General features: G+C 67.1%; 1 protein-coding gene across 1 annotated transcript in view; it reads left to right on the forward strand.

Moving 5' to 3' along the window:
- Positions 1 to 1,639: 1,639 nt before the first annotated feature.
- Positions 1,640 to 12,943, forward strand: part of SLC6A9 (solute carrier family 6 member 9) — a 50,584-nt gene continuing 39,280 nt past the window's right edge. Inside the window, exons 1-2 of the mRNA XM_054038463.1 lie at positions 1,640 to 1,826; positions 7,517 to 7,684. Of these exons, the coding sequence (XP_053894438.1) occupies positions 7,655 to 7,684 (30 nt within the window). The 5' untranslated portion in view covers positions 1,640 to 1,826; positions 7,517 to 7,654. The remainder of the gene's footprint in view (positions 1,827 to 7,516; positions 7,685 to 12,943) is intronic.

Below are 12,943 nucleotides of genomic sequence, written 5' to 3' on the forward strand. Positions count from 1 at the left end.
CCTGTGCAGCTGAGGGCAGAAATGGAGACACCCACACACAGAGGCCATGGAGACACAGCTACCTGCAGGCCGCCAGGGCTGTGACCTCGCCAGAGCACAGACTCGGCCTCATTCAGAACTGAGTGGCAGACCCAGGGTCGGGGCTCCGTGGGGACGCTCTCCCCGGGCACAGAGCTGACCCCACTGTCCCTGCGGGAGCTGGGGCACAGTGCCGTAGGCAGTAGTGAAGGGGGCCCAGAAGGCGGCACTGTGGGTCTGGGGCTCTGTGTGTCAGACACTGTCACTCTAAGCAGCTGACGCCTGCAGCCCCTCAGTGCCCGGGAGGTGTCAGCCCAGCTGTCCTGCTAACCCCCTTGAGGGCACGACCCGGCCTCCCAACCACCCCCAGCCCGGCACTCGGCTTGGCTTGCTGCCCCCAGCAGCTGTGGGGCGCTGCTGTGCCGCGGCTGGCTCCACTCCAGAGGTGGCTGCATGTCGCTGGCAGGGGGCAGGAGAGACGGGTCATGCAAACACACGTTTCCGCGGCGCTCGGCAGGGAAGGCGCGACATGAAAGCGAAGCCGCTGGTGACTCGCAGGCGCCCGGCTGTGCCCTGCCCAGTTCGGCAGAGGGCAGAGCGCGCATGACGCCGGTGTTTACACGGGGGCGCAGGGGCGGGCAGGCAGCGGAAAGCGGAGTTAGCAAATTCTCCGGCCTAATTCACCCGGAGCGCGGCAGGGGGAATCGGCGCAGCCGGGGGCCGCGCAGCCCCATCTGCGTCCCGGCCTCATGCGCTTCACTTGAAACATCTGGTCCGGATTTGGGGGGAGGGCGAGGGGGGCCTCCTGCCGCCGCCTGCTCGGAGCCCGGCCAAGCGCGCGTCTGCGGCCCCCGGGCTCGCCAGGCTCCCGAGCTCGGGCCGAGCCGAGCCGGGCCCGGCGAGCCCGGGCGGGCGCAGAGCCCCGGGCACGGCCCTAGCAGAGCCTCGGGCAGAGCTCGGGGTCTGTCCATGGTGCTGCGTGTGTGTGTGTGTGTGTGTCCCTGGCCGCCGGTCTCCAGGGCGGTGTGTGTGTATCTATCTGTGTCCATGGCTCTGTGTGTCTCCAGGCGGGGGTGTGTATCTGTGTGCAGGGCTCTGTGCGTGTCGCCAGGGGGGTTGTCTGTCCATGGCGGGGTGTATCTGTGTGTGTGTGTGTGTGTCCATGGTTGTGTGTGTGTGCGTGTGTCTCCATGGCGGTGTGTGTCTGTGTGTATATCTGTGTGCAGAGCTCTGTGTGTGTCGCCAGAGGGGGTTGTCTGTCCATGGAGGGGTGTATCTGTGTGTGTGTCCATCCATGGCTCTGTGTGTGTGTGTGTCCATGGCTGTGTGTGTGTGTGTGTCTATATCTGTGTGCAGGGCTCTGAGTGTGTGTGTGTGTGTGTGTCTCCAGAGCGGTGTGTGTCCATGGCTCTGCGTGCCCGTGGCGGGCTCAGCTCCCCGCCCCCGCCCGACACCGGGCTGTGTTTACACGCGCACTGAAGGAACGCGGAGCACACTCCCCCCAGCCCCCAGGAGGGAGCGGGGCCGCGGCGCGGGAGGGGGGGGGGGTCGGGGCTGGAGCCGGCCGGCGGGGGGCGGGGCCGGCGGGGGGCGGGGCTTGCCTGCTTTTGCCCCCCAGCCTCCCAAACTTTCCTGCAACTCGGCAGCAGAAGCCCCCGCGAAGCAGCCGCCGCGTCCCCAGCAGAGCCCGGGCGGGGAAGGAGCAGCGGGGCCCGCGGGCTGGACCGGGGCTGCCCTGGGCTGACGCAACGTCCCCGCGGGGATCCACCTGGCCGGGCTGCGAGCCGGCTCCGGGCGGCATGGAGGGGGTAAGGGGCGGGCTGGGGTGTAGAGCCGGGAGGGAGCGGGGGGCGCAGAGCCAGGGCGGCCGGGGGGCTCAGAGCTGCGGAGGGCGCAGAGCCAGGGGGGAGCGAGGGGTGCAGAGCTGCGGGGGGCGCAGAGCCAGGGGGGAGCGGGGCGCAGAGCCAGGGGGGAGCGAGGGGTGCAGAGCTGCGGGGGGCGCAGAGCCGGGGGGAAGCGGGGAGCGCAGAGCCAGGGCGGCCGGGGGGCTCAGAGCCGCGGGGGGCGCAGAGCCAGGGGGAAGCGGGGTCGCAGAGCCGGGGGGGAGCGGGGGGCGCAGAGCCGCGGGAGGAGCGAGGGGGCGCAGAGCCGGGGGGGAGCGGGGGGCGCAGAGCCGGGGGAGAGCGGGGGACGCAGAGCCGTGGGGGGAGCGGGGGGCGCAGAGCCGCGGGAGGAGCGAGGGGGCGCAGAGCCGGGGGGGAGCGGGGGGCGCAGAGCCGCGGGAGGAGCGAGGGGGCGCAGAGCCGGGGGGGAGCGGGGGGCGCAGAGCCGCGGGAGGAGCGAGGGGGCGCAGAGCCAGGGGTGAGCGGGGGGCGCAGAGCCGCGGGAGGAGCGAGGGGGCGCAGAGCCGGGGGGGAGCGGGGGGCGCAGAGCCGCGGAGGGAGCGGGGGGCGCAGAGCCGCGGGAGGAGCGAGGGGGTGCAGAGCCAGGGGGCTGGGGGGAGGCACCGCAGGGCCTGGGGGCCGGCGAGGGTCGGACTGGGGGCGCCGGAGAGGGCGCTTTGCCCCGTGCGCTGGTTGTTCCGGCCCCGGCAGGGACGTGCTGCGGGGAGCCCGGGCGGAGCTGGCCCCGGGTCTCGGGGGGGTGGGGGTCGGTACACGGGGGGGGGTCAGTGGTGCTGGAACTAGGGGGGCTGCCGCACCCCTGGCTTGCAGCGGTAACAACAAACAGGGAATCCGTGGTTTCCATGGTTCCCATCATCTGCCCCCCCCCCGCTGTCAACATTGCTCAAGCACCGCTGGGGGGGGCGGTGCCCGGGGGGGGCTGGTACATGGGGGGGTGCCCGGGGGCAGGACATGGGGAGGGGCGGTGCCCAAGGAAGGGGTTGCCCGCGGGCGGGGCCCAGGGAAGAGGGGGTGGTACAAGGGGAGGGGGCGGTGCCCGGGGAGGGGGGGCTGGTACATGGGGCCCCCAGGGTAGCCCCGCTCCTTGGTTACGTTAGTTGCTCTCAGGCTCGGCGAGCCCGACCCGCATCTTCCCGCCTCGGGTCGCCCGAGCCCGGCGGGGACCGGAGCGACGCCCCGGAGCTAGCCTGGGTAGCCACCCCCCCCCATTCCCACGGGGCCGTGCTCCGCCCGCTGGGGGCGGGGCAGGGAGACCCGGGGGGCCGGGGCGGGGGGTCGGATGTAGCGGGGGACAGGGGGATCCCGAGGGGGGCGGGGCAGGGGGTCCCCATCTCAGTAATTTTCCACCCGGCATGTGGTGGGGCAGGGCCGAGGAGTAACCATGTGGCGGCTGATGTAACACCCCCGCCCCCCTCCCGCTGCTTAAAGGAGACAGAGTCTCTACTGGGGAAGACCTTGGGGGACGTGGGGGGGCTCTCCTCCCTTGGGGCCATTGACCCCCCCATAGAGACGTGGGGGGTCTCTCCTCCCTTGGGGCCATTGACCCCCATGGGGATGGGGGGCTCTGCCTTGGGGTCAGTAGCCTCACAGAGTCAGGGCAAAGTGTTATGTTGGGTTAAGACCCTGCTCAGAGCGGGGGTCCGTGGGTACCTAACCCCGGGCAGCCAGAGGAGGTGTGAGAGCCACCGAGCTCCGTGGGCTGGGGGGGGATCCCAGAGCTGGTCTGGGGCTGGAGCGGTCAGTCACGCCCATTGCCCTGTGTGTGTGGAGGGGGGGGGGGGGGGCAGAGGACTTGAGCTGGGCTCAGTGAGGCTGGAGCTTCCAGGCGGGACGGGCTTGGAGCGCGTGGGCGCTGGGTGGTGATTAGGCGCTAGCAGCCGGAAAGGTCAGTGCCGGGGCTCTGGGGGGATTTGGGAGGGAGGGCAGGGCCTGGGGTGTTCAGCCCTGCCTGGGGGTGTTACGTCCCAGGGCAGATGAGGCTAGAGGGCAGGTCCAGTTATTCTGAGCAGCATGGATTCCCAGACCCTGCAGTGTGACCCATGGAACTCCTTGCCACAGGGCCTGCAGAGTCCGGACCTGAGGCTGCGTTTACAGGGGGCTGGCTGAGCGTGTGAGCTACAGGAAGAGGCATCAGCTCTCATGCTTCAGGGCTCAGCACATGCATCAGGAAGGCCTCTGGCTCCCTGAAGGACACAGGGCTCTTGCTACCCTCTGGGATGTTCCCCTCCCTTGCCTGTGGTTGGAGGGGGTTCCAGGTCCAGCCCCGAGCGGGAGCCAAACCTCCACTGAGCAACTTACCGAGGGTCGGCTGCATTCTCCATTGCTGGCCACTCTGAAGTCACAGGAGCAGTTGGGGCCAGGGCCATGGTCAGGCATCTGTGGGTGACGCAGCCCTGGCTAGCCCTTAAAGGGGCTATGCACCCCCGAGCTCGCTCTCCAAAGGGCAGTTGGCTGGGCGCTGGCTGCCAATCCTCTGAAAGGAACAGTGTTCTCCCTCAGACCTCCAGCAGGTCTTGGAGAGGCAGGACACTGCGCCAGAGCCCAGTCCCCTCTGAACAGGGACGGCACCGCTGCTCACTGCCTCTGGATCTAGTTCCGGCGGAGATGAGCGAGCCCCTTTAACTCTTAAAGGGATGCTACCTCTCCCCTTGGGTCTCAGCCCCCTGCATCTCAGTACGATGCCCTACGCCCCGGCCAGTACCGAGCGGAGAACGAGAACCGGTGGCCAGGCACACGTGTGTGGCACGGGTGGTGAAGGGGCACTGGGCAGTGCTGCTCTCAGAGCCAGCCCCGCTGCCAGACACAAATTCTAGGGCTCAGTACAGGGTACCTGGGTGACATTGGGCCATGCTAGACAGGGTGTCGGACGGGACAGTCACCAACGTGGTTCCTTCTGCCCTTGAGCTCCGTGCCTCTCTGGCTCGGATTTCTGCTCTAGAACTGGGTCTTCACCAGTGCTTGGAGCAGGGCCAGTAGCTCTGGTTTATGACAAATTAAAGGATTGGGCCAAAAGAAACCTGATGAGGTTCAACAAGGACAAGTGCAGAGTCCTGCACTTAGGACAGAAGAATCCCATGCACTGCTACAGACTAGGGACCGAATGGCTAGGCAGCAGTTCTGCAGAAAAGGACCTAGGGGTTACAGTGGACGAGAAGTTGGATATGAGTCAACAATGTGCCCTTGTTGCCAAGAAGGCTAACGGCATTTTGGGCTGTATAAGTAGGGGCATTGCCAGCAGATCGAGGGACATGATCATTCCCCTCTATTCAACATTGGTGAGGCCTCATCTGGAGTAGTGTGTCCAGTTTTGGGACCCGCACTTCAAGAAGGATGCAGAAAAATTGGAAAGAGTCCAGCGGAGGGCAACAAAAATGATTAGGGGGCTGGAGCACGCGACTTAGGAGGAGAGGCTGAGGGAACTGGGATTGTTTAGTCTGCAGAAGAGAAGAATGAGGGGGGATTTGATAGCTGCTTTCAACTACCTGAAAGGGGGTTCCAAAGAGGATGGAGCTCGGCTGTTCTCAGTGGTAGCAGATGATAGAACAAGGCGCAATGGTCTCAAGTTGCAGTGGGGGAGGTTTAGGTTGGATATTAGGAAAAACTTTTTTACTAGGAGGGTGGTGAAGCACTGGAATGGGATGATTTAACAGGGAATTGGTCCTGCTTTGAGCAGGGGGTTGGACTAGATGACCTCCTGAGGTCCCTTCCAACCCTGATATTCTATGATTCTATGTCCCTCCCCACATGGGAGTGAGCAGGGGTGGGCAAGAGACAGTAGAAACCTGATTTACCTACATGCAAATTGCCCGAGTCCAGTCTTGGTGGTGGCATTTTCCATACTGGAGGATTGATAGCTGGGACTGTACCCTTCGCTCACTACTGCAATGCAGCCACCTCTGGGGTGGGGTGCAGCATCTGTTTGACCAGACCGCAGTTTAGGACAGGCAGGGGAAGGAGGCTCCTGTATCCGTTTGCAGCCAGGGGTGGGAGGCTGCAGTTGCCCATGGTGCAGACCAGGGCAGCAGGAGGGAAGGCAGCTCGGGGTGGCCAGTGTCCGTGTGCTAGACAGGCTCTCGGTTTCCATCTCGCCCGGAAGCCCCGCTTTGAAATAGACACGCCGCACTGAGTGCCCGGTGAATGCCGGGGCAGCGAGAGGGCTGGGAGAGGTTTTCTAGCATCCTTACTGGGGGGGGCGGGGAGGGGGGCTTGGGACACGGAGCCGGATGCCTGCCAACCCCGGAGCTCGACAGCAGCTGGGCTCAGCTAGCCATGGGGGAGGGTGGGCTGGGGCCTCCTGGAGGGGAAGAAAGGAGTCGGGAGCATGGCCCAGGGCGTTGGGATTGGCTTAGCACCCGGGAAGGATGAGTAACCCCCACCCCGCCGCCTGCTCTGTGCAGCGCCTGTAGCGCACCTGCTCCAAGCAGCCGGCACCCTGACCGGGCGGGGGGCTGTGCCTGGGTTCATGCCCCTGCCCGGGACCCCGTCCCTGCACCCTCGGAGCTGCTGGGTAGGAGGCAGGGGCTGGGAGCTGGCCCAGGAGCCATCGGCTCTGGGCGGTGCCTCCTGCTCCTTATCTCACCCGCTCAGGCCCTGCTGCAGTCCAGCTGGCCTGGCTCCGGAGGCCCCGCACCCTGCTCCAACCCCACCTCCTCCCAGCAGGCCAACACCCCCACCCCGGCCTGCTCAAGGCCCCACTCCCCCGGCACCTCCCCAGGCCGTAGCTCTCTCCGGCGGGGGCTCGGGCCACGTTGGGGCGCAGGACGAGGGGCAGGGGACTACGGGGGACTGCGAGGTGGCCCTGCCGCTGCGGCTGGGGCTGAGTCTGGGGCCCCGCGGGGCCAGAGGGCTCCTGGCAGCCAGGTGAGCTGCGCTCATGGCGCGGTGACCTGTGCGCTGGCAGCAAGGCAGGGCTCTGTCAGGGCCCGAGTGGGGGGCTCAGACTGTGAGCAGGGCGGCCCGAGCGTGTGGAACGCCGAGGAATGGGGGGGGGTGGCAGCATCCCCCCAGGTCTGGCAGCAGCTGGTCCCCGGCAGCGGCAGTAGCACGCACGGTGCAGTAGGGCAGAAGGAAATCGCCTCCCATCTGTGTCCTCCACGGCAGCTGAGCTCCGGCCGAGTCCCTCTGCTCCCGGCTGTGCCAGGCGCAGCCACGTGCCACCTCCAGCTCAGTCTTTGTGTGGGGCGAGCATTGGGCAAACTCCCCCCAGCTGTGCCTGTGCCCCTGGATCCCGACCCGCAGCCCCTGCCAGCCCAGCCCTGGCCTTCTCCTAAGCATAGCTGCCGCACGGTGGAACCATGCAATGATTATGTGATGGCAAGAAGTGACCCCCCCCAGAGACCAGCCCGACTAAAGGAATGAATCCAGATTTTGGAGGTGCAGGACAGGAGTCAGTCCCCCCCCTCCTCCAGGAGGGTAGGGGTGGGGCTGACCCCCCCCAGGGAGAGTAGGGGTGGGTGTGCAGGATGAGAGTGCACCCCCAGGAGAGATGGTGCAGTGGTGCAGTATGGGGGTGCTCCCCCATGAGGGCAGGGGCGCTTCCCAACCGGCTCCTCTCCCCCGTGCCCACGAGTCACTCCCGTCTTGTTTCTCCCCAGCTCTCTCCTGCACTGTCTGTGGACTGAGCTGCTTAGTGCCGACGTCTCCGTGCCAGCCGGGTGCAGCCAGCGAGACGGAGAGTGGGCAGGCAGGAGCCCCCGTGGCGGGCTGCGCAGAACACGCCCAAGCCCCCAGCCATGGCGGATAAATGCAGCGGAGGGTTACTGGTGAGTGCTGGCGGTCCCACTGCCTGGGTGCCCGGGAGGGCTTTGCTGGGGGTTGGATGGTGCTAGGCACCCTGCGCTCTCCAGGTCAGTGGCTGGCAGGCGAAGTCTCTGGGAGCAGTCGAGAAGGCAGAGCCCCCCTCTCCTGGCCAGCTGTGCATTACTGTGGGGGGGTTGGGGGGGACAATGCCGCCTGACTCCCTGGAGCGTGAGATCTGACTGTTCTGGGCCAGGCTGTCACGAGGGAGAGGCTGGAACAGGAGTCTGGTGATCAGGACTCCTGGGTCCTCTTCCTGGTCCTATCCTGATTTGCTGTGTTCCACCCCCCCATGCCTCAGTTTCCCCATCTGTCTGGAGGGGCCAGGGGAATGGCTGGCATTGCAGTTGCTCTGTCCCGGGGCCTGCCCATGGCATTTCCAGAGGCCCCTGCTGTTCCATTCGCTGTCTGGGCAGTGGTGGGGGGATTGGCAGCGCCACCCCATGCCCCAGTTGGTGCCGGTGCAAGGGCTGGGCTCTGCCCCACGGCGCCCTGCTGGACTGTCCGTGTGGTGGCTCTGGCGCTGCCCGTCCCCATTGTTCTGGGGGGTGCGGGTGGTGCCAGGCACGGGATCCGGGCAGGAGCTGAGCCGGCTCCAGCTTGCAGAGCACAGTTTAGATCTTGGCACGGCTGGCTCCCCTTGGAATGCATCAAGTGTTGATGGGGGGCTGAGACCTCCTCCCTCCCTCCCGGGCTGTGCCACCCTCTCGGGCTCCCTCTCCAGTTCTGGCGCAGTGGATGGCGCGGGAAGTCTTGTGCATGAGCCCATGGCTGTCGCGCGGGGGGGGAGAGGGGGGGCTGCATCATGGGCTCGGCTGACAGGGAAGGGCGGGGGCTGCCCTAGAGGTGCCAGGGCTGAGCACAGCCACCCCCAGAACAATGCCTCTTATTCAGGGGTGAGGGCACTGGACCGGGAGCTGGGACTCCTGGGTTCCCTCCTGACTCACTGTGAAGGCTCCGTCCCGCTCTGTGCCTCGGTTTCCCCTGGGAAGCAGTAGCACATACCCAGCCTGCTTTGTCACCATGAGCTGGATGGTCCCAGCTGGGCCCCCTCCAAACTTCACACATCCCCGGGAGCAGCTGGTCCCCCCGGGCCTGTCTGTGCAGGGCTCTTGGCAGCAGTCGCTGTGAGCCTGAGGGGTGGCCCATAGAGCCTCCATCTCCCAGCATGCACTGCAGGGGTGTGAGTGTGTGCCCTGTTAACCCTTCGTGGCGAGAGCCCCACCCCGACGGAATCCTGCTCGCGTGGTGCACGTGTGACACCGCTCGCGTGGCCAGCACCCCAGGGATTGTCCCGGGCCCCTCTGGAGCCGCCGCAGTTGAACTGAGGAGCCGGGTTCAGGAGCCAGGGTTCCTGGCCTCGTGCGTCACGGGGGCTGTGCACACTCCCACGATCACCCGTGCCCGGCCCCTGTGCACTAAGAGCAGGAGTTGCTGCCGTTCCCATCAGCTCCCATGGTGGCCCTGGACCCAGGGACCGATCGGCTCGCAGACCTGTGCTCTGACCACTAGGCCCTGCTTCTGTGACCTCTGGGGGGCTGTGGGTGTGGTGCCCGTGGTATCGCCACTCCCAGGTGCTCTGCTCCTCCCTTATCACCCCTGCCCCGGGCTCCTCCCACCACAGAGCGGAGTCCCCTCCCCCATTGTGCTCGCCTGTGGTCCCCCCACCAGGCCTAGTCTGCCTCGGGGGGGTCTGCGGCCCGTGGGCACCTTCCCGTGCCCCTCTCGTGTGCTGCCGGGGCAGGGTGCGAAAAGGGGGCTGAGCGGGGGCAAAAGGCTGCAGAGAGCCCTGGGCGTGGGGCTGGGCAGATCTGCGGCGGGCGGGGGGCTGGGGAAGGGGAGGGTTGTCTCTAGTCCAGGGCGCTGTGTGTGGGGATGCAGTGCAGCCTGCCAGGGCTCGGGGTCCCCCCAGGCAGGCCGGGGCGGGATCCCCCTATTGCGGGGCGGGAGGAGAGCCCGGCTCTGCCTCCCCACATGGCCCCCTCCCCCGCGCGGGCTGGGGACGTGGCAGGAGATCAGTGCCTGCCCGAGGAGCAGCCTCTGCTGCAGGAAACGCTGGAGCAGCTGCAGAGCTCAGCCAAGCCTGGGCCCGCCCCCCGCCCGGGGGCCGGGTCTCCGAGGGGCTGGGGAGGCTCCCGGGGCCAGAGGCCGGCTATGGCATTTGTAACCCGCCCAGCTGCAGGCACCCGCGGGGGCGGAGGCTGCTCTGAGTGATGGATGACTGCAGGTCCGACCCCCGTGGGGGATGCCAGGTCTCGCCCCGCTCTGCCCCCCATGCTGGTGCATCCTGTAGCCCGGTGCCCATGTCCTGCTCCCCATCTCTCACGTACCATCTGTGCTGAACCCCCTGCCCATGGCGCCGCCCTCTGGCGCCCCCTCTGCCCAAACTGCCTGCCCCAGAGCCTCCCCCATCTCAGCCTCTCCTGGGAGCCGCTGGCCCTGCCCCCTCCCCTGTCACTTACTGCCAGCGGGCCCCCGAGCGGGGGGCTGGGAGACCCCATCCAGCAGTGGCCTTTTGGGGCGCTGTGGCCCTCATGGCTCTGTGCCAAGCAGAGTGTGCGGGCTGTGCCCAGCTGGCGACCTGACCCACGTGTGCCACGGCCCCTCCTGGATGCTCTGCAGCATCTCAGGACCCCGTACTGCTCCCAGCGGGGGAGAGTCTCCTGCAGCTCAGGGAGCAGCGCCCGGGGGCATCTAGGCCCTCCTCCCCCTGTCGGTGACTGAGCCTGGGCTCGGCCCAGAGCCCGACATCTGCTTCGCCTGCCCGCACCTGCCCAGCAATAGGGTAAATGTCACCGGTACCCAAAGCAGCATCGCTGGGTTCTGGGGAAGGTGCAGGTCCCGGCAGGTACGGGAGGTCCCGGCAGATAATTGCAGCCCGGCCCCTCCCTACACCTGGGCTTGGCTGTGGTTTTATTTTCCCCAGCAGATGGGAATAAAGATCCCAGGATGAATCGGCGGCTGGTCCCTCCCGCTCCCGCGGGCCTCCCAAAATAGCCCTGCGCCCCAGCCAAAGGGAACAGAGCCAGGACTTCCCTGGGAAGCACGAGAGCTGGTGGGGAGGGAGTGGGGTATGCCAGGGAGTGTGTGTAGTGCAGCTACGCATGCACGATGCTGCCTCTCGGCTGTGCACACGTGCGTGCGCTCTGCACACACCCGTTCAGAGTAGTGTTTGTGCGAGCTGTGGGGGCCCTCGCGCCGGGTCTGGGCTTGGCTCCCGGCTCAGTTCCTGCCCCGGGGCAGGTTCTCCAGCACATGGGGCCCCGTCTCTGCGTCCCTCGGGGATGGGGCATGCAGTGAAATGGAGAGGGGGAAATTCCAGCCTCCTGAACGCACCAGGCAGGGCGTGATTAGCCGGTGGGACTCTCGCACAGGGGGTCTCTGGGGCCCAGCGAGAGCTGGGCTGTTCATTTGGAGTATTTGGCGTTATCGTGGCTAGTGCGAAGCCGTCCGTAGTCAGGGACAAAGCCAACCTCTCGCTGTCGGAGACCAGGAGACCTTCTTGGGGTGGAGTACACCTCAGCTGCTCCTGCGGGGTCTGTGGTAGCCGGGCCAGGGGCTGATGGGGGTCGGGGCGGGACGTGCCTGGCGACTGTGGGGCCAGGCTGTTTCCCCGGTGGCTTGGGGAGGAGCAGATCCGGCCGGGGAGCAGGGCCCCAGACCCCTGCCACTTGTAGCAGCCTGCCCCTGCTGAACACCCCACCCTCAAGCCGAGATCTCCCCCTGGGCACGCAGAGGAGCCAGCGACCCCATGGCCATTGCTGTTGGTTTGAGGTGGAGGGGCCCAGAGGCGGCGGTGATGGGCAGTGGTATAAACCCCCTGATATTAGCCAGCTCGCTCCCTCGTGCTCCCTGCCCAGAGCGTGCAGGAATCTCGCCCTGCGCCGGCTGCAATGGGAGGCCTCTGCCCCGAGGCGGGGCGCTGCACTGCACAGGCAGGCACCCCCCGTTGCCACCGCTCGGCTCTGGGCACGCACACCCGCTCTCGCATGCATGCCGGTCGCTCGTTGGCGGGGGCAGCTGCCGTGGGCCTGGGCTCAACTCCTGGGTCGCTGGGGGCCCCGAGTTTGGGGTGGGGGATGTGCTTTGCCCCTGTCAACGGGCACTCGGCCACAAGTGGGCAGGGCCTTTAGTGCAGTATAGGCGCTCCCCACGCACACGCCGTGCCTGCCTGTGCCCAACCCCAAGCCCTTGCTCTGCGGGGCACCAGGGGGAGGCTGGTTTGCTGGCATTGACCACCCCACAGGTCACCAAGCTCTGATGCTTGCTGGCCTCTTCAGCCACCCCCACCCCACCCCCCAGCACAGGGACCCCGTGCAGTGGGGCACAGGCTACCCTCGTGCTCACAGCTGGTCACGCTCATGTGCCTGGGCGCTCACGCGCTGCCCCCTGTGCGCTCACGTGCTGCCCTGCGCTGCCCCTTGTGCGTTCACATGCAGCCCCCTGTGTGCTCACACGCTTCCCTGCTCCCTTTTGCCCTGGCACGGCTCCCTCCCAGCACCCCAGCCACTGCTTTGCACTTCCCTGAGCTGGGGGGAGCCCAGCACGGACACCTGAGTGTGCGTGGGGGAGGCTGGCACAAACACCTGTGCCGCGGCAGGGAGCCAAGCAGGTGTGAGGTCCGAGATCCGCTCTGGGTGAATCTTTAACAGTGTCCTGGAAAATGCCCAGTCCCAGCTCAGTTTGGGAAGGCAGCATGGCGGGGGGGGATGGAAGTCACCTGGCCGACTCCCCCCAGCTCTGCTGATGCCCCTCAATCGTGCCCCGCTGCCCCCGCTATCCCAGCCCTGGGCTCTCCACCCAGCCCCCTTCCTTCTCTGTATTGGGCTTGTGACCTGGAGCCCCAGCCCCCAAGCAGGGCTGAGGTAGAGCGGGCCCCTGGGGGTGGGGCAGGGCTGAGGGGTGGCAGCCCACACCCCAGTTTGGGATGGGCTCGGTTAGGGCCAGCTCAGCTCCCAGCAGTGCCCGGGGAGTGGGGGCTCCCTGTGGTGCCCTGCCCTGGGCCAGAGGCGGTGGCTGCTGAGCTCTCGGGGCCATAAGGAAGGGAGCTAATCCCCTTGGACAGCCTCCAACACCATAGAAATAGCATCGTAAACCCGGCTGCAGCCGTGCCCCGGCCCTGCCCCCTAATCCTGCCAGCAGGTGCATCCCCACACCCCCCCCCGCCGCTCACCATGGCAGCCTCTGACCCTGGCGGGGGCCCGGTGCCAGGTGTGTGGCCATGC

This window comes from Malaclemys terrapin, chromosome 8 (assembly GCF_027887155.1).
Source record: "Malaclemys terrapin pileata isolate rMalTer1 chromosome 8, rMalTer1.hap1, whole genome shotgun sequence".
In the NCBI taxonomy this organism is placed as follows: domain Eukaryota; kingdom Metazoa; phylum Chordata; order Testudines; family Emydidae; genus Malaclemys; species Malaclemys terrapin.